Source organism: Tachypleus tridentatus, chromosome 4, assembly GCF_004210375.1.
Source record: "Tachypleus tridentatus isolate NWPU-2018 chromosome 4, ASM421037v1, whole genome shotgun sequence".
NCBI classification, from domain to species: Eukaryota; Metazoa; Arthropoda; class Merostomata; order Xiphosura; family Limulidae; genus Tachypleus; species Tachypleus tridentatus.
Genome location: NC_134828.1, coordinates 57,577,967 through 57,597,562, shown reverse-complemented (window position 1 = coordinate 57,597,562; position 19,596 = coordinate 57,577,967). Strand labels below are relative to the sequence as shown.

General features: G+C 31.3%; 1 protein-coding gene across 1 annotated transcript; it reads right to left on the bottom strand.

The window, feature by feature from the left end:
* Positions 1-985: 985 nt before the first annotated feature.
* On the bottom strand, positions 986-10,520 carry LOC143249194 (anoctamin-2-like). Its single transcript, XM_076498660.1, has 8 exons — positions 10,367-10,520; positions 9,948-10,093; positions 8,822-8,974; positions 7,339-7,391; positions 6,151-6,329; positions 4,141-4,246; positions 2,579-3,321; positions 986-2,391 (listed from the first exon to the last, which is right to left on the bottom strand). Exons 1-7 carry the CDS (start codon positions 10,375-10,377, stop codon positions 3,160-3,162), a joined length of 810 nt encoding a protein of 269 aa, XP_076354775.1. The 5' UTR covers positions 10,378-10,520; the 3' UTR covers positions 986-2,391; positions 2,579-3,159.
* Between the last annotated feature and the right edge of the window lie 9,076 nt (positions 10,521-19,596).

Sequence of the window (19,596 nt, the reverse complement as noted above, 5' to 3'; positions counted from 1 at the left end):
CACTTGCTTCCAAGAAACATGAAATTGAAGAAATTAGTCATAGTCAAACCAATTACATGTCATGTTGACCTGAAATAGTTTTATCTTTGACCCAATCTCTAAGAAAAAATATTTATTGCGGCGCCACCTTCCTCGAATGTAGTGTTGACCCGAAATATTTTATCTTTGACCCAATCTCTAATAGGTAATCTGTATTACCGCACCACCTTTTTGGAATGTAGTGTTGACCTGAGACAGGTTTATCTTTGACCCAATTTCTGATAGAAAATCTTTATTGTGGCGCCACTTTCTTGAATGTAATGTTGTCCACATTAACTCCCTCATAAAATACTCTGATTCTTATATTAGATTTCGCGATCGTGCCAAATGGTCAAGATGCGGTTAGATTTTTGAGATAGAAATGTTTCTGAAGTTTGTCAAAAAAACAAACCAAAAACGAATTATAGAAATAGCCGACTTTTCCCAGTGTTGTCAAAAAACATACACCTAAATTTCTTTAAGCTTTCGTAAGTAAAAGAAGATAAACATCTTCTGTGAAATAAAATGCGCATGTCCGAGGTTGTGTCGTGCGTGTGCAACCACTGTTATTGATATTAAAACTCTCTTCTGAGCTATCGTGGTTTCTCGGTAGACAATCAATTCACTTTTTCGGTTTCGATCATTTTCTTCTTGACGAATAACTTTCTCCTGTACGTAACTAAACATCCTTTCTTGTCCTTTAGGAGCAGGAACTGTGAATAACGTCATCCGTGACCGAAGCAATTTTCAATATAATTTCACATTCTAAATATTGCTATTTTAAACAGTAGCGTGAGACGTGTGAAACACACATGTTGCACATAAACCATTAAAGATATTTATCAGTTTCCGGTGTCAAAACGTACTCTACCGTCTTGTATAAGAATAAAGAAAACTGTGCCAGTGTATGAGATTGATGATTTAAGTTTTATCGTATAAATAACACAAATGACATCAGAAAACAAAGTTTTGATATACATGCAATTTATTTACAATTTAATGCAATATAAATGTAAACAAAACACACCGTATCTAAAGAAGAATTCTCTTCCAACATTTGTCTTTACTTAAGTACATTTTTACTCTTATGTGGCTCGCTCGTTCTCTCTGGGCAGGACGTGATTTAGCACTTAGCGTGTTGGATTGTGGATTCGTGGTTCGCATCCCATTGCAGAAACAAATCGCGCAAACACTTTGTGGTTTTCAGTATACCGTAAGAGTGATGGTCAAATGATGTAATCATAATAGTCCAAGAGTTGGTAGTCAAGTGATTTGATTATAATAGTCTGAAAGCAGATGGTCAAATGATGTAATCATAATAGTCTAAAAGCTGGCGCCCTTGTGATTTGATTATAATAGTCTAAAAGCTGACGGTCAAGTGACGTAATTATAATAGTCCGAGAGTTGACGGTGGGTGTTATTGAGCAGCTTCCTTCCCTCTAGTGTATCAGTTGAAATCTAGGGGCGATTGCTGTTACGTAAATATTCGAAACAAATAAACTAGTGTTTATTTACTTTAAAATTTTCATTCACCCTAACGAGTGATTCAAATTATTATTAAAGGATTATGACAAGTACATACTTAAACACAAATCTGTTAAAAACTGAAGTTGTATCCAATACATCTAGGTGAATATTCACTATTTTTCAATGATGCACACATTTATAACAGTAAGTACTAATTCATAAACTGAAGTTTTCATTAACTTTAAAGAATGTTCCTTTGAGTTAATCAAATAACTTTAGTGTACTCTTTGTTACAATCATTTCAAGAATTTTTTTCTGTTGATAATTTGACAGCACACTTAAAAAAAACAACTGACAACCAACGTATATTGACACTGATAAAAACAATATAGATGACAAATTTTGAACTAAAGAAAGGAAGGTTAAGATAAATTTCCTCTGAACAAAATTTAGTTCAAGATCTTTATTAAAAACAGCTTCTTTTTCACTAAATCTACTTAACAATGATTTAAAAAGTGATGACCAGTGTAAAAATTAAAAACTTTAATTCCTGATTTATCATTATTTTAAAACACTGGAACTTAATATTGTGGAGACACTAAAACAGTTCAAAGAGTAAACATTATCTTAACAATGGTGTTTCTGAAACAAACTCTGAACACAAGTTTGAGATTCATACACAAATGACAAAGTTGATAACAATTTGGAACCGTGACAGATTGTAGCATTTGTTGTTGATCTGTTAACACTGTTCAAGTCTTGTTCTTTAGAATTCTGATGGCACGTCACCTTGAACAAGGTGCAGGAGCAGGCATATTACTTCATTCTACAACTCTGGAATGGTCTTCCACTTCTATAGTATCATCTTCACAATGTTTGGTTCTACCTGTGTATTCAGAGATTCTCCTAAGTCAGAAAAACAAAACAAAACGTGCTCAGTAATAATAGTAGAAAACTGAATATGAAATTACATTTAATAAATTGTGAAACAGACTTCAGGGAAAGGAACAAAACTATGTAACAGCACCAATGTCATTAAAAGAACACACTGTAAATATAATAATCAATTTACATTTTCTTTAGTTTTACTTACACAGTATTTCATTAAGTGTGTGTGTGTGTAACATAAGTGTTTATTTTGATTTCCTGCAGTATTCTTGTTCTAAATTCAGATTGGCTCCCGAGACCTAAAAGGTTGCCGACACCTGTTCTAAAAGATACGTGAAAGATAGAAGTTTGGTTAAAAATAATGAACACAATATTCTCACAACTTTTAAGTACTTATAAACATTCAACAAAAGAAAATATCAATGTTATAATACAAGACAGTTTAAAACTGTTGTCACCAAGATGGTGTAAACATTAAGTATATAAACAAAAATAAATAATTTGTTTAAGATTTAACAAGGTTTGACCTTTGAGGTTGTAATATATCAAATGTTAAGTGAAAGAAGAAATTTTCTAAATAACATAGACTTTTGCAAAGTTTAAAACGTACTTGTTCTTGTGGCACATATATGTATGGAAACTGTATTCTCTGTTGGACTTCATCGACCATAGATATTTGATTAGATGTTATTATCAACCTGTTCACTTACCTCTTAAACAGAAAAAAAACTCTGCCTTGTTCAAATTTTTAAATATTACCAATCTGTGAAATAATGTGTTCCAAAATCATGGTGTTTTCCTCCTTCCAAGATATTTTGCTCTTTTAAGTTCTTCTTCAATAATCACATCATTGACGATGTGATTTTCATGTCTAATCTGTAGTTTCACAGACTTTGGAATGTCTGGTATTAACCAACAAATTAGAGTTGTCATGATGAATACAAGACACTAAAAAAAGGAAAAACATAAGTTTCACTGGAGCAGTTTTTAAAACATTATCCTTTTACATAACACTGTTTAACCAATACAGATTATAAAACTTTATGAACAATGATTAAATCATGAAGTCTTCTTAAATTACTAATGAGCATGTACAGTCATTCAGAACAGTATCAGTGCTACATAATAAGAAAAACATTCTACTGGATGAACAGAAGCCACAAAAAAATCTAACACTTATAGAATTGGGTAATAAAAAGGATAGTTTATTAACAAAAATGATTAATCAATCCATTTTGTGAAGGATAACTTAGTAAATGTTACTGAAACTTTTAAAAACATTCTAGGATTGTCCTGGCTGTATTAAAATGTATTACCTTTTATACTCTATTTATGTTGCTTCATTAAAAACAACTGAACATAGTTATAATGTTTATACATTTTCAGTCTCAGTAAATGTTAAAAAGTTTCCAACTCCCTTGAAGTTAATTTAATACAGCAATTCTCAACTGGTTCTGTGGGTTTATGTACACCTAAACATATATTTAGCTTCCTCAAAAAAATTTAAATTACAAATAAAAGGTGTTTTAATAAAAGCTATTCACACTTTATATTTGTTTTGAAAACTTTGGTTAAATAAAGTCTCAGGTTAGTTCTACAATTAACATTTAAAAATATTCTATCTTTTGAAGAAAGAAGGTTGTATTTTATGTCCTTAAGTGAAAGCTACTGTTAATTGATTTATTTTAGTATAAACTAAAAATGAACTGCAAATGTAATTAAGTTTAATCAAAAATAAGATCTATAATTTGAAAAATTGTTTCCAACCACAAAAATAGAAACGAAAACCAAGCGAGCTGTAGCCAGCTGCCAATATAACGTCTTATATTCATATTTGTTGCTTGCTGTTGGGGGCTCTCTGTAGTCTTGGTACCTGAAACCATGAAATAAAATGACCTTAAAATAGAAGCCAGCATTTTAAACAACTTATTTTATAGTGGATGTTTTGCATTTCATAAAATTTTAACTTTACCTTAAAATTGTTATGTGTACTCAGACAAGTTTTTTAAAATAAAGTTAACTTTCTAACTTAAACAGCTAAGTACATTTTGTGCTCTTATATGAACAGCAATATCCAAGTTTGTTAGCAATATCAAATTGTTAGAAATTAATTCTATAGTTTTCTTCCAAAAAAGTTCCTTTGAAATCCTATTGAGTGAGGAGATGTTGTTGGAATTTTGTGGCTCTGATGTCTGGGAAATATTAATAGATTTGTACCAACAGAAAAGAAATAACATCATCGAAGGGTTTACACTTCAAATTCTATTGTGTTTTATTTAAACAATATTTGTGTATCAATCCTGAAATACAGTCATTGAGAGAGTCGATGTAGTTGATTCAAATTTTGCTGAAGATAAAATCAGTGAAGTTCTCTCTCTTGAAGATGTATAACTTTTTTACTGCACATAAAACAGAATCTAGAAACAATCCTTTCATCTTCCTCGGAGAAAAATGTATTAAAGTTTTGTACAAATGTTACTTCTTTCGGAATAAAAAACAAAACTGATGGTGAATGTTATGAAATCTCTTGTGATTATTTTTAATGTTTATAAAAGGATAATAAAATTTCTGTTTAGTACTATGAATAATTATGTTACATTAAAAAATATTGCATAATGCACTTGAATAGAATTGTAAAACAACTTATTTCTAACTAACCCACAATTAGGATTATAAAAAAAACAAATTCATTACTACTTAAAGCAACACTTTTGTCAAAACCCATCAGGCTAGCTTCGTGAAGTATTGGCTTTGACTGCCGAAACAAAAGAAACTTGCCTGATTTATGGATAGAATACACTCTTTTATTAGTTATATAAATACAACCAATTGTCCAACAGCAATATAAATGAGAATTACACAAATTTCTTGAAAAACAGAAGATAATACAAGGATTTGTCATTTGGGTTGAAATTTTATATTCGGAGTTGTTAGTATCTGCTATATGTACGTTTCTAATTGGTTGAACAATCTGAAACCCTCACAAGAGGAGAGAAAAAAAATATTTGTAAATGAAAATTCAGAGCATCACCAGATTGTGTAGAGAAGTATATTCATTTTTTTAACTTAAGAATTAAATCTTATGTAATACTAATATTTAAGTCATAAAGTATCTTTTTGTACCAAGTTTAATAATATGTATTATTTTAAGTAGTTTAATCAACCCTTTATTGACTCCACCCATATATCTACACATGCTAGATATCACCTACAGCATTATATTTGCACATGCCAAACATCATTTCAATCCATATGTCTATGCATACGAGACATAACCTTCATCGAAATATCTACGCATACCAGATATCTTTTCCAATATGTCTGATCATGCTAGACATCATTTCCACCCATACATTTAACATGATAGACATCATCTGTACCCATCTATCTTTGCATGCTAGGCATCATTTCCACCAACTTATACATGCTAAATGTACCATGTTGCATTCAACTGCCTTGAATCTGGTTCATTGTGGTAAAAATGTTGTTGCAATGATGAAAAATACTTTCATGGATGATAACTTTGAAATTAACTCAATAAAATGGTTGTACCTTGCACAATTTGATATCCCATGTCAATAGGGTTAAAGTTTGAATCTACGTAAAACGGTTGTAACTTGTTCACTTTGATGTCTCATGTCAGTAGGGTTAAAGAGACACAACACTGGTATCCCATGCCAGTTGGGTTAAAGAGACACCACATTGGTTCTTAATCACACATATATTGTTTTCTATGCTCTGTTAATTTGAAACAATAAAACAAAAATTAACACTTACTTGCAGTATTCCACACTGGTGTCAGGTTCAGAAAGAATATTCAAATCACCAGGAAAGTCACTGATGTTGAAATCTGACAGAGTAAAGTTCAGAAATCCATTCAGTGACCCATCTGGTGAAATGAAAACTTTATAAAATGTCTCCTCTATAAAACTTGATGTAAAGGCAATAATTAGTGCCTGAAAAGTAAGAATATAGAATTAACAGTTCCGAAAATAACACACTTTCTTTCACCTTAAATAATATACTGTAATATTATTTAGTTTGATTGTGTAAGAGCAAACATTATTATGTTTCACACCATTAAGTATATTGGACAATGTAGAAGAAAATATTCACATATGTAAACGTCATAGTACACAGTTAACTGGGTTTGACATTCTGGATTATAACAACATTCACTGTGTTAAATGTCTATTGCATCACTAACCATGCTTGATAGAACAGAAAACAATAGCATTTTCATCTTAAATTTCTTATGACATTGTTACTTTTTTTATTAAATGAACATCAATTTACTATATAGAATTATTATACTATAGAATTCCAAAATAAAATAATAATATGGTGACACTGTACTTCAAGTGATCAGAAAGGTAAAAAACAATTTATTGTTTCTATTGACATCAATATGTAATACATTATAAACTCCTGTCTCTTCATAATAGTAACAATTAAGTTTTTATATCACATCAAAATTGTGATAGATCAACACCATGACAATTCTTCAATGCACAAAATTTCGTCTTTAATTAATAACAACCAATGGTCAGTAGGTGTAAACTTGTAAACTGACTCACAAAAAAGAAATCACATCAATGTATTTTATAAACCCACTAAAGGTGCTTTAGAAAATCACTGCAGAAAGAACACAAGTACACAGAAATTCTAAAAGAGATCATATTAAGTTACAGTTTTGGAACTGACCTATACTTATAACATTAATTACATTAATTTAATAATCACCTTAAACATCAAACGTTTCTCAAAATAATTTCATAATTTAGATAAAATTTGAAAGGAAATGCAAAGAGTTTATTTCACTTATAATGATTCTTAAGGTGTCTCACTCTAATATCATACATGTGTATGAAGTATTCCTTTATCACTGTAATCAATGTATGTGATATTACTAACAGTTAGGGTAAAGAACAAGTACAAACATTGCTCATAATTCTCTGTACTTACATTTGTGATGACAGAAATCTTTCCAACAGAATTAAGAATTCTGTACCATATTCCTATCAAAATAGAATCAACCTATTAGGATAACTGGAATATATTTCAATAACTTTACTGTCTAATCTTTTTATTATTTTTTTGCTTACAAAACAATTCTCTTTCATTAACATTACATTCATGTATAGAATGGATTATATATATCTCAGCTAAGTTATGAATTAATACTTATCACTAAAGACTAATCAGGAGTTATTAATTAACTCTAATAATTCTTCTCTGTATATTTAGTGTAAAAAAAATCGAGGTTTGAAATAAAACAAACTTCAAAGTATGAATATTAGATTACTTCACTATCTGGGTAACTAGAAATGTCATAATGAAAATACCTAAAAGGCTAAAATCCAAATATTTCTTACAACTGATTGGTTCACACATGACTGTCAAATGATTGTTATTATTTACTAATGACAGTCCTCACTCAGTTAATGGAAGAGTGTTTGTATGTCACAAAGAAGTTGGGTATCACAACATTATTGTCTACATTTTAAGACTGTGATTTCTAACAGATTTACCATGATACATTTGTTTTAGTACCTACATTTATTTCAATATAGTTTTCCTTTTTGCATGTGATGTATATTGTTGGCTCTGTATTGCACAAGTCCCATCTGTTCTTGAAATTTGCAGAAGAATCTCAAGAGTAAGATTTAATATTTATTTATTTTATGAAAACACTAGCATCTTCCAACTTTGGTGAATATTCTAGAAACTCACAATATACTATATAAACCAACATCCCAAGAGCAGGAATAATATTATTAGTCAGTTAAAGTCAGTGTGATATAGGCCTCAGAAGCTATTATTGTGATTAACACCAATTAATCATAAAACTACAAAATTGGGAACCAGGTATGCAGTAGATTTTGAACATTACAAACCATTCAATTTCAACACATTAATTTGGGATATTATTTTTTCTACAAGGACATTAAATAGCATCCCTGGAAAAAGTCAGTTTGTAATCAGTGCAAAGCCATACAAGATAGCCAGCTTAAGTGATGTGTGACAGTCTCAACTCGGATTGAATTTGCTTGTTATGGGCCTGAACTGTCGATAAAATATCGGGTTCTAGATCATATATAAAACTCAGTATTGTTTCTAAAACTCTTGTACCTAAACCCTAATTTGTAATAACTATAATTATAATTTGTGTCGTTTTTCTTTTTTTGCATATTTTAATATATTTGAGTCATAATAGAGAACAGTACATGCCAATCTTGTTGAGAAATATCATATTTTAATACATACTAACATTTAAATAACAACTAAATTCAAATTAGTGATTATTTAGAGCAATAATACATAATGTATGTAACATAATAAATCAGAGACTTGTCTGAAATAAAAAATATGTAACATTGTCAATTTACTTTCTTCTTAACAGACTAAAACTAAACAGCTTGCTGTATTCACCACACTGTGCACTCACCAATGTTCTTAACTCTTTCTGCAACAGGTCGTCGTAAGAAAGTGATAAACTTCCTAGCATCGAGCCTGATTTCTGTGATGTTGTTTAGTAAAGCAAATAATGGTGCCAGAGGAAATGCAACCACAAAAATTGTGACAAATCCAAACTGCAACACTGGAGAAGGGAACAAATTACAGAAACGTTTATTAATTGAACTGTACATTTAATGTTTGAGGAAGTTTTTTTATGATTTAGACAGTTAAATATATTAATGTAATTAGTGGACTACAATAACAATAATACATGTGGTGACTCCTTGGAAGTATCACACTTTATTACACAGAAATTCTAACCTTATGGTGTTGATTCAGGTCTAAAGGTGGTTGAATAAGAGATTTAATTTCTAGTTTGACATGAAAGTCAAGACAGAAACATTAACATCAAAATCAAGTAGCATATTAATAATGTTTCATTTAAAAAACAAACAAACTAAAACACAGACAAGGACCTTTAAAATTGCTGTTCCAAAAAATACTAATCATTGAGGTGGTGTAGCTGTTTTACAGGTATTTAATAAATGTTTCCTCTATACATTAAACTGTTCTGAAAAACAAGCTGAAACCCATAACATTAAAAAAAAATTTCTTTGTTTCTTGTTAAATGCAAAGTTGTACGATGTGGAATTTGACCCATAACCATAGCGGGAATCAAATGTTTAATCTTAGCATTATAACCCTTCAGGCTGAGCAATAAACACAATTCATATCCATTTCTACATCATCAAAAACATTCTAAATGCTGCTCCAACTACGTTTTTCACATACATTATTATCATATCACACATTTCATCTTTACTGTTAATTATACATTATATATCTAAAAGTATTTTAAACTACGTTGGAGATACTTAAAATAATTATATTTCATTCATTTCCATAGTAGTCAGTTACTCAGTTAACTACAATTAGAATAACTTGATTTTAAGGCTCTTGAATGATGTACAAACTACAAGGTCATTGTTAAAGATCTAACATTTTTTCACAGACATGGAAAAAGTACCATTTTAATCTGTTCAAGTTTTTATGTAGAACATATGTATCTATTAATGTAATTATTTTCACATCATTATTTTAAACTTAAGCCTTACCCATTTCAAGATATTCACTAAAAAGACCCAGTTCTTCTTGGTTTATTAAGTTGTAGTCACTCTCCCACTGAGTGGGTGCATGGTTTTCATGAGCACACTGACCATTTTTATGCACTGACCACTTCTTGTAAACCCGTAACAGCCATCTAGATAAATACAAAAATATTTTTACCTAGTTTTAAAATAATATCAGTTTTTGTTGTTGACATGAATGTATAAATAGTTTAATTTTACATACAATCTGACATACTACATGTTTGACTGAACATTAATAAACTATGAATCTTGAACATATCAAAATCACTTTTTGAAAAAAAAAAGTACAACAGTTCTAATATCTCAAAATGAGCCAACTGTCATAGAAAATGTTCTTACATGAAATTATTACAATAAATGTCTATTTTAACTAAAAAACTTACGGAACACCCATTTCCACCACGGCGTTAATGAACTGCTTCCCTGCCACAATTATAGCTAACTGCAAAGAGAGTTCAAACAAACACCCTCCTGTTCCACACTAGAAAGAAATGTAGAAAAACAGTTTCAAAATTACTGTGGCAATACCACTTTAAAAAATATCTCAGAAAGGACACAAGACTGAAAAGTACAATAAGATACAAGTTAGTGAGTGAGAGCACTAATAACTTGCCCAGGATCAAATGGTCCAAAAAAATAATGTTTCAAACCTCAAAATTTAAAGAATGTGTGTGACTAACATGAAAAACTTTGATTGATTCTTCATAGTTTAAGTTTCTCATGACAGGCTCAATCCCAGGAACTGACCTAACAATTATTCTGTGCTTGTTATAGTATTACAATGTATTCACATCATTTGGCAGGCTTTAAGTAAACATAAAAAGTTTTTTGCACACCAAAGATTATATTTTTTGATGGAGTATTTTCACTAAAATGTATCTGTGAATACTTACATATGTATAGATGAATAAATAGAGAATTTCTGTTTGCTAGTCTGAATGTTGATTTCCATGTTTAGCTTAAAAATACTTTTCTTAGTCTCAAAAATTTCAAACCTTTTTCTGTAATATCTAAACCTAAATCCTTGTTACTGGTGTAACCCATGAAGCAGTGAAGAATGACTGTCTGGAATGACTTTAAATTGTGATATTAAACTACTTATGTTTATACTAAATAGTTTTATGCTCATAATAGTGTGTGTATGTGTATACATTGTTAAATGTTATTGTTTTATTGCCTTTATAACCCCTAACTAATTACTATTCATGCCTTAATAAGTTGTAAATCATGTGACAAATATGCAGCTCTTGCTATGCTTTTGAATTCCATTATGCACGAGCTACTCATGAACATTTTTTAAAATATTACTATTATTATTAGTTTTTTTGTTTGTGTGTTTTTTGGTGTGTTTTATTTTAATTTTGCGCAAAGCTACACAAGGGCTATCTGCAGTAGCTGTCCCTAATTTAGCAGTGCAAGACTAGGGGGAAGGCAGCTTGTCATCACCATCCAGTGCCAACTCTTTCACCAACAAATAGTGGGATTGACTGTGCCATTATAACGACCCCACGGCTGAAAGGGCGAGCATGTTTGGTGTGACGGGTATTCAAACTCGCCACCCTCAATTTACGAGTCGAGTGCCTTAACCACCTGGCCATGCCAGGCCTATTATTATTAGTAGTAACAGTAGTACTTATATTACTCAATCTAACCTAACTGATCTAAAGATATTTCTATTTTTAAACAATAATTTCCCATGGCAATCAAGGTTAAATTGAAAGCAAAATATGGAATTTTATTTACAGGAAACATTGCAATATGATAAATCACTTGACAGATGAAAACCATGGCTTTCTATTGGTTTTTAAGTAATACTGAACTGAGTGGCTTAAACACTTATTGGTAATTTCTAATATAGAGGACGTCACAAGTGGGTGTGGCAAGATAGATTTGATTTCATGTCTCTGGAACCAAATAATATCAAACGCTATGAAAATTATAGTATGTCTTAGTGAAATTATATAATAATAAGAGATTTACATTAAATTTCATTTTCTACTTCTTGGAGGGGTGGTAAATAAATTAGAGAAGAAAAGGCCTAGAGAGAAAATGTTACAATTCTTACACTAGAAAATTCTAGTTTTTTTATTTTAAATATTGCCTTCTGGAAGTAAAATCTTTAAACTTGTATACTATTAAAATATGGATCAAGAGCTATGTTTTCAGAGTTTATTTATTAGTATATCATAAAAAGAAAATACTTTAATCAACTTTTGAATGTAACTCACTAAAACCTTAAGACATGCACAGAAAAAAGTCTACAGAAATAGGGTTAATATTGCTATTTTTTCCCAGCCAACAGGAAGTGTTCTTTGAATAAAAATCAAGATTTCATGTTTTTTTACCATGAATTTATGACTTCAGGTCCCAAATACCAGTGCAAATACAGGACTTCTTATAGTTATTTGACTGATTGCTATTATGTTATTGAGCAAAACATTGTCTAACCAGGTTTCAGATTGAGCATATACATATTGATAAAGTAGGTCATAGATCAGTGTTGTCTGTGTAAAGTAGATTACCTCAAACAGTGCTGGTTAGTAAGGTCATGTGGGAGTTTATGTACATATATCAAAATGCAGTTTGTTAGAACAAGAAAGAAGTAATTTAGGTATGTTACTTTCTAATCTAAATTACATTTGTCTGTGTATAAATGAATAATTATTACTGATCTTGGATCTTATCTAAGCCTAGATCTATACTACTGCTAGTAGCAATAAAACAATGCAGGTGTCCTAATGATACTCAGGCCTAAACACAGGTCTGAGCAACACTGAATGATATGTGCAAATTGGAGATAGTTTTACAATGCTTTATGTTTAGTGTCATTTCTACAACACAGTGACAATGCTGGATACTTATAATTTCTTGGGATAAAATTTCAAAAACCAAAAATTCTTTTGAATATGTCTAAGAGACAACTTAAAAAAGAACATTGGAAAAGAAAATCACAAAAGTCCTTAATTATAGAACATATTTAGTTTTATAGATACAGTATAAAATCAAATCCTATTTGCAAATTTCAACTTAAACTAAGAACAAACAACACAATTATTAATAAAATATTCCCTTCAATGTTTCAGTTACTTTTTAACTTATTATTTAAATTCTTAACTCATAATATCCTTACGTATTTAGAAGTTAATTAAGTTAATGGCCATTTTGGCCAACTGACCACCATTTTGCATACAATCTTCACATGACTATATCAACTTTAAAGAGACTTTACAACATTCATGTTTCAATATTACCAGGAGATATAAATGAAAGTCTGAAAATGGCAAGTTGTCTTAATTATTTTGGTAGTGCAAAAGTAAATAAAAAGGTAGGATTTTATAAATAATAAACTGCAAACAACAACATGATGTTATTTATTATGACTTAAAGAACAGAAAAGTGGCAATTACATTCCAGTTTTAGTTTCTTAAAAATTACAAGATTACTGGGAAATTAAAAGCCTCTAGAAGGCTTATTTTCTAAAGTTATCTAAAAATAAAAGTTAACATTTTACTTAAACTGAAAATTGTTTCCAATAATACTTACCATCCACCAACACTCTAGCTAGAATCTCACATTGATAAAAGTGTAGGGGGCAGTGCAGGCATGATCCACACACAAAGCATTTGTATAGAACAGGAATGTACCAAGAGAAAAAGTGGTACAAGAGTGTGGAAATTACACCATACCTCTATGACAAATATGCTCTTCACTTGGAGCTTTGTTCCTAAATCAAAGGCAGAACAGAATATGAATAATCATCAGGTAGGCCACCCCTGACCAGACAGCCAAGATTCTATGGCTCAGGGTTGAAATTAAGGGGTTGTAGTACCTATATCCCATGTTGCTGGCTATGGTTATCAGACCACAATGTTATATGTGTATATATACACACACACACTTTAGATACCAACATGTAACCACAGAATGTTGCATTTGGCACCATCAGAATAACGACACGAAAGTAAGCAACACTTAACGAGTCCAAAAGGTAACACCCGAGGCTAAGAATAATGGGATCCCATATGTCATACTCAACAAATGAACAGAACTCATCTGGTAAGGAATTATGAACATTTGTTTTCAGTCTCTAACCAAGTGGATAAGGTGTATTCTACTTAACCCTGGAATTATGTGGAACCTGCACTCAACCAAGGACTTACAATGGAATTGCTTTAGTTTCAAAATTACGATATAGTGAACCAACCTCCATAAATGATAACCAAAACTGGCACTGATCAAAGAGAAGGGTTTTGCACTCCCCAACTAGATAACTGTATGCAAAATATGAACCAAATTTATGAGTAGGTTCCCAGGAAGGCTGGAGCCACTCTTTCTGAAAGATGAAAAAAAAGATCTAGAAACCCTAGAAGGAAGACCCCTGACTTTGCCCTCTTCTCCAAGAGTGGTTGAACACACTCAAAAACTTTGGTGGAAAAGCCTCTTGTCTGCCACAGATTCTCAAGCTCCACTAATACAGCCTGGTGTGCTAAAATGCACTGGGGAGACCTGAAAAACAGAGCTCTGGAAACTGTGCAATAGGTGAATCAAGTTCCCTACATTTTTTTCAAAGCAAACCAATCACAATTTATTCAATATGAAGATTAGCAAGATCCTTTTTAGGGGTCGTGGGTGACGATCAAATCTCACGATGTACTCAGACAATGATGACCTAACAGTTAGTGATGGCTGTCGTTGATAATCCATTTCCCTATAATTTGAATGTTTAAAATTAAAGATCATTATGTAAAGGTAGCGTTTATATTGCTATACGTGAAATTTTGAAACATACTTGGACGAAAAGTTACCAAAACTACACAGGAGCATGAATCAGACATTCAGCCATGGATTTGTTACTGAATGTACAATTCGGCATTGGTTTTAAAGGCTTCGACACGGAGATAAAAGTCTTGAAGACCACGAAGGTTGTGGAAGAAAGCCATCCTTAGGTAAAAACACATTAAGGGAAGCAGTTGAAACAGAACTTTGCACAACGGTAATGGGGGGCTTGCAGAAAAGCCAACACAAGCAAATCAAGCATAGCCAACTATCTTAGTACGATTAAAAAGACGAAAATGTTGGATAAGTGGGTTACGCATGAATTAACTGAAAGCCAACAAAATCGGTGTTTTAAGACCTGTCAAGGATTGCGTTCCAAAAATTGAATGAATTGGTAATCGAGGTTCTGCCTCATCCACCTTATTCCCCAGATCTTTACCTTAAAAAATTTAATTTTTCAAGCACTTTGACAATTTTTGAACAATAAATGCTTTAAAATCTAAACAGCTGCAGAAGAAGCTTTCAGGAAGTTTATTGGCCATAGAGACTCTGAATTGAGCAGCAGGGACATAAAGAACATTGTGACACATGTAATACACAGATATCCTTCACTTTACGAAAATGCTAGCAAGCTTACTCCTGTTTGGCCTTACGCGGTTTAGAAGCTTACTTTTCACAGAGGAAGATGATGTCTAATGTCTTCATAAGTACACTGCCATTTGAAGTTGAATGGCTCGTAATGTTTGAAATCTACAAATGTTCCTAAGCAAATTCTGTAGTTTTACGATTAATGAGTATTAATCACAATTATAGGTTCCTGGATTTGTTGTGTACTAACTGAAGCTAACAAAACAATAATATATCACTGTCTCTGAGTGGGCTCTATACCAATCACGAGCGATTCTAGAACGTTCAACAACGTTCGAAAACACGATAGTATCTTCGTAAACCACATATTGTTGATTCTTCCTCTCTAAAATATTCTAAAAATTTAGAGAACATGTAAGACTTGTGCAATACACATCCAGCAATATGCGTCACATGCATCAAAAAATATATTGAAACAAATGTAGGTGTTAAAAAATGTTTAAAAAGAAAGCCGTAATGAAAAATAACGGTTGCTATTAATTATTATTAATTAATTATTAATTATTTATTTATATATTTATTAATTATTTGTTTTCAACTGAAAAATAAGTTATCGGAGACTGCATCCGTAACGCTTCATATGAGCTTCTACTCCAGCAAAGCTAAACAAATGAAATATTACTTATTTGATAAGGCAGCTGTTGCCTACAGTCTTATTATATAGTTCAGATAAACAGAAACGTTGCTGAGAGTTGAGGTGTTACTAATTTAATGGCTTGGAATCAGTCATACAAGGTATCAAAATAGCAGAAAAACTCCATCAGAATCTTCTTTCTTAGCTAACATTATAATCCAAATGTTTGTAACTTAATAACCTTCAGAAAAATTTTAATTTAATGTCGACATATCTTTTTGATTTTTGAAATAATACACTCTCATATACACACACATATATATAAAACAATGAATGGGATAGCTTTATTAAACCTCACAAACAATTCATAATTTATACGTTTGATGCTTGTTCAATAAAGGTCCCTAAAATTGACGTGACTGAAAACTTCCCCATCAAATTAAGAATATCACAAAACACTTGTTTTAGAACATATTTCAACAGAATTGATAGCACATCTAAGTGACGAAACTATTTCAGTTATGAATACTAAATGTTAAACTGTTGAATATTTATGATTCTATAGATATAGTTCATACTAAATATTGTGAACACGGGTATGTCTCAAATCTGGAGAAAAATAACACGAAATCCAAAGATTATTGATTAACGTACGAAATAGTGCATTTAGAATAAATACAGAAATCATAAAAGGGGTCAAAAAAGGAACTTAAGGGTACTTTGTGTAACAGTCACTAACTTATTCCGTAAATTCTATTTCACTAAGTGAGAAAATCATAATTATCAAATTCTCTTATCCCTCTAAATGGTTTTTAGTTTCAGTTTCAGTTTTAAACCTATAGTTTATAGACTATGTTATTCTATGTGTTGAAAGATAATATAATATCCCCACAAATACCAAATGTATAACATAACATAAGCAGGAAATAATTATTTTATAAATTTATTATTTAGTTTATGTTAATAGGTGTATTATGATCTAGTAGGATGTATGGGGTTTCTTGGTACGGACGTCTTAACAGGTACGTTTGTAGAAGTGTACTGTTTCAGACTGATAATACACTATGGTTTTATGTATATAAATGTATAAAAAGATATACTTTGGTTTGAATTTTACGCAAAGCTACACAAGGGCTATCTGCGCTAGCCGTCCCTAATTTAAAAGTGTAAAACTAGAAAGAAGGCACCTAGCCATCGCCACTCACCGGCAACTTTTAGAGTATTATTTTACCAACGAATAGTGGCATCGGCCGTCACTATATAATGCCCCCGCGGCTGACATGTTCGGAGAGACGGAGATTCTGAGCCGCGACCCTATGATTGTGAGTCGAGTGCCTTTACCACCTGGCCACGCGTGCCTAAGATATACCTTAAAAGAACTAAAATAATAACTTCAGTGGATTTTTGCTATATCAATAGTTCTTTGGCAAACTGTTTGAAGTGTGAGCAGATCTGATAAACTGTATTTCTTTGGATCACAGATATTTATATTTAAAGGTTGAAGTTTCGAATCAACACAGTATTTATCAATTACAAAAACAAATTCTGTGAAGCAACCTGATAAGGAATATATAATGTTTTAAACTATTAAATAACAAAATTATAGCCTTTAATGTCTAGAACGTATTACGTCACCCTTGATTTGTTTGATTGTTTTTAAGCGCAAGCTTACACAATTGACTATGTGTATTTTGCTCATCGTTGGGTATCGACAATAGATTTTTAGCGCTGAAAGACTTATCCATCTGAGGACCCATCTGTAAATATACTTTGCTTATAGCAATATCACTGATAAAAGCTAGTTTTACACTAAACGAAAACTTATAACATTCAAATATATGCAAGTAAAAGTTTGAATCATAATAAAAATATAGAAATGTAACTTCAATGTATCTTAAAATAAGAATTATAATAATGTTAATTAATATTCACTGGGCCCGGCATGACCAAGCTCGTTAAGGCGTGCGACTCGTAATCTGAGGAACCTGGGTTCGCATCCCCGTCGCGCCAAACATACTCGCCCTTTCAGCCGTGAAGGCGTTATAATGTTACGATCAATCCCACTATTCGTTGGTAAAAGAGTAGCCCAAGGTGGTGATGACCAGCTGACTTCCCTCTAGTCTTACACTGCTAAATCAGGGACGCGCTAGCACAGATAGCCCTCGAGTAGCTTTGTGCGAAATTCAAAAAACAAAACAAACAAACAAAATAATATTCACTGTTTACGAAATATTTCTACATGTCCATCGATTATAAACATAGGACCTTATCCTCGCCTTAATATTTAGAATTATGATGAATTATTTTAATTAAATGCAATGATATATAGTTAATCATCGTAACTGGAACGGTTTTGATAAAATCCGGCTTTCCTAAAACGCAAAATTGTTTTAACTACCAATGTCTGTATGAGATATTTTAATTGCGTCATGTTTTCGCGTACGTCATGTTTTATTTTTATTTTCAACATGTTATTTGAAACCTTTTTAATTTCAGAATTTTATCAAATGTTTTTATGCTGTTTCTTGTAGTTTTCAAATGTGTTTTACAATAAAGAGAAAGTTACTCAAAAAATAACAACTGTGTTTATTTACGTATGTACAGAAACGTTGTAAAATATCAATAAACTTACGCAAGCATTTAACAGTCTTTATAAAACACACAAAATATATAATCCGAAGTAATAATTCAGACAATATACAACTAACTTACGAAATTTATATCATCAGCCAGTTTTGTATTACAAGTTACATGAGAATAGTCCACAAAAGTGAGCTTATAATTTCAGGATTTTTATACCATTGACTCAATTACATATATAAAATTTTCGCAATTCTTTCATAAACAAAAGTATTGATACGCATATACGCTCGTGTCCCCTTGGTAGCATATTTATTTCAAAGGAATTAGGTACTCCAAAGGATATAGAAACTAATATCACTTACTTCATGTAAAAACTCTATAATTTTTTAGTTCCATTTGGTTGAGAGTTACTGTGATCACGTCACTAACATACAATGTAGAAGAGAAAGGATATAATATTGTTTTTTGAGGTTCTGGAGTATAGAAAAGAGGAATTGAGAGAGATCGTACAATACATGTTGCAGTACGTCACTAGTTTGAAAGGTTCGACAAATTGGAGATAAACGAAAGTAAGAAATGGCAAAGTTGAAAGATTTAGTCCCTGTGCCACACTGAATTGAAAGCACGTTCAAAATAAAAAAACAACAACATATTAGACGGCATGTTGGAATCAATGTGATTGATGTATATATCAGAAAGTTTGAGAACTTGAATAATGGTAGAAATGAGTGGTCGAAATCTTGTTTGTATGTTATATAGTATATCATAATCTTTAAAAAAATTGTAGGTCGACATAATAAACAGTGTTCAACATATTCGGAATACTTTAACAACGGAATGATAGTCAGTTTTTTTTAAGGGTTTAGGATAAAATCCAGACCGAAAATGAAATGTGTAGGAAATTGCAACAAGAATAGGAAGCCATGTTGAAACATAGTCAAGATGAAAATAAGTTACTACGTTTTGACAGTTGTCTTCTACCAACCTCTGAGAACCATTCAGAGATTAAAAAATCAAAGAAACATTTTAAAA

Excerpts from the sequence above, each read along its gene's own strand:
- LOC143249194 (XM_076498660.1), bottom strand. Across the intron at positions 7,392-8,821 it reads AGAAAGAGTTAAGAACATTG|GAATATGGTACAGAATTCTT; the intron begins GTGAGTGCACAG and ends CTATTTTGATAG. Across the intron at positions 3,322-4,140 it reads TTTTCGTTTCTATTTTTGTG|TGTCTTGTATTCATCATGAC; the intron begins GTTGGAAACAAT and ends TCCTTTTTTTAG.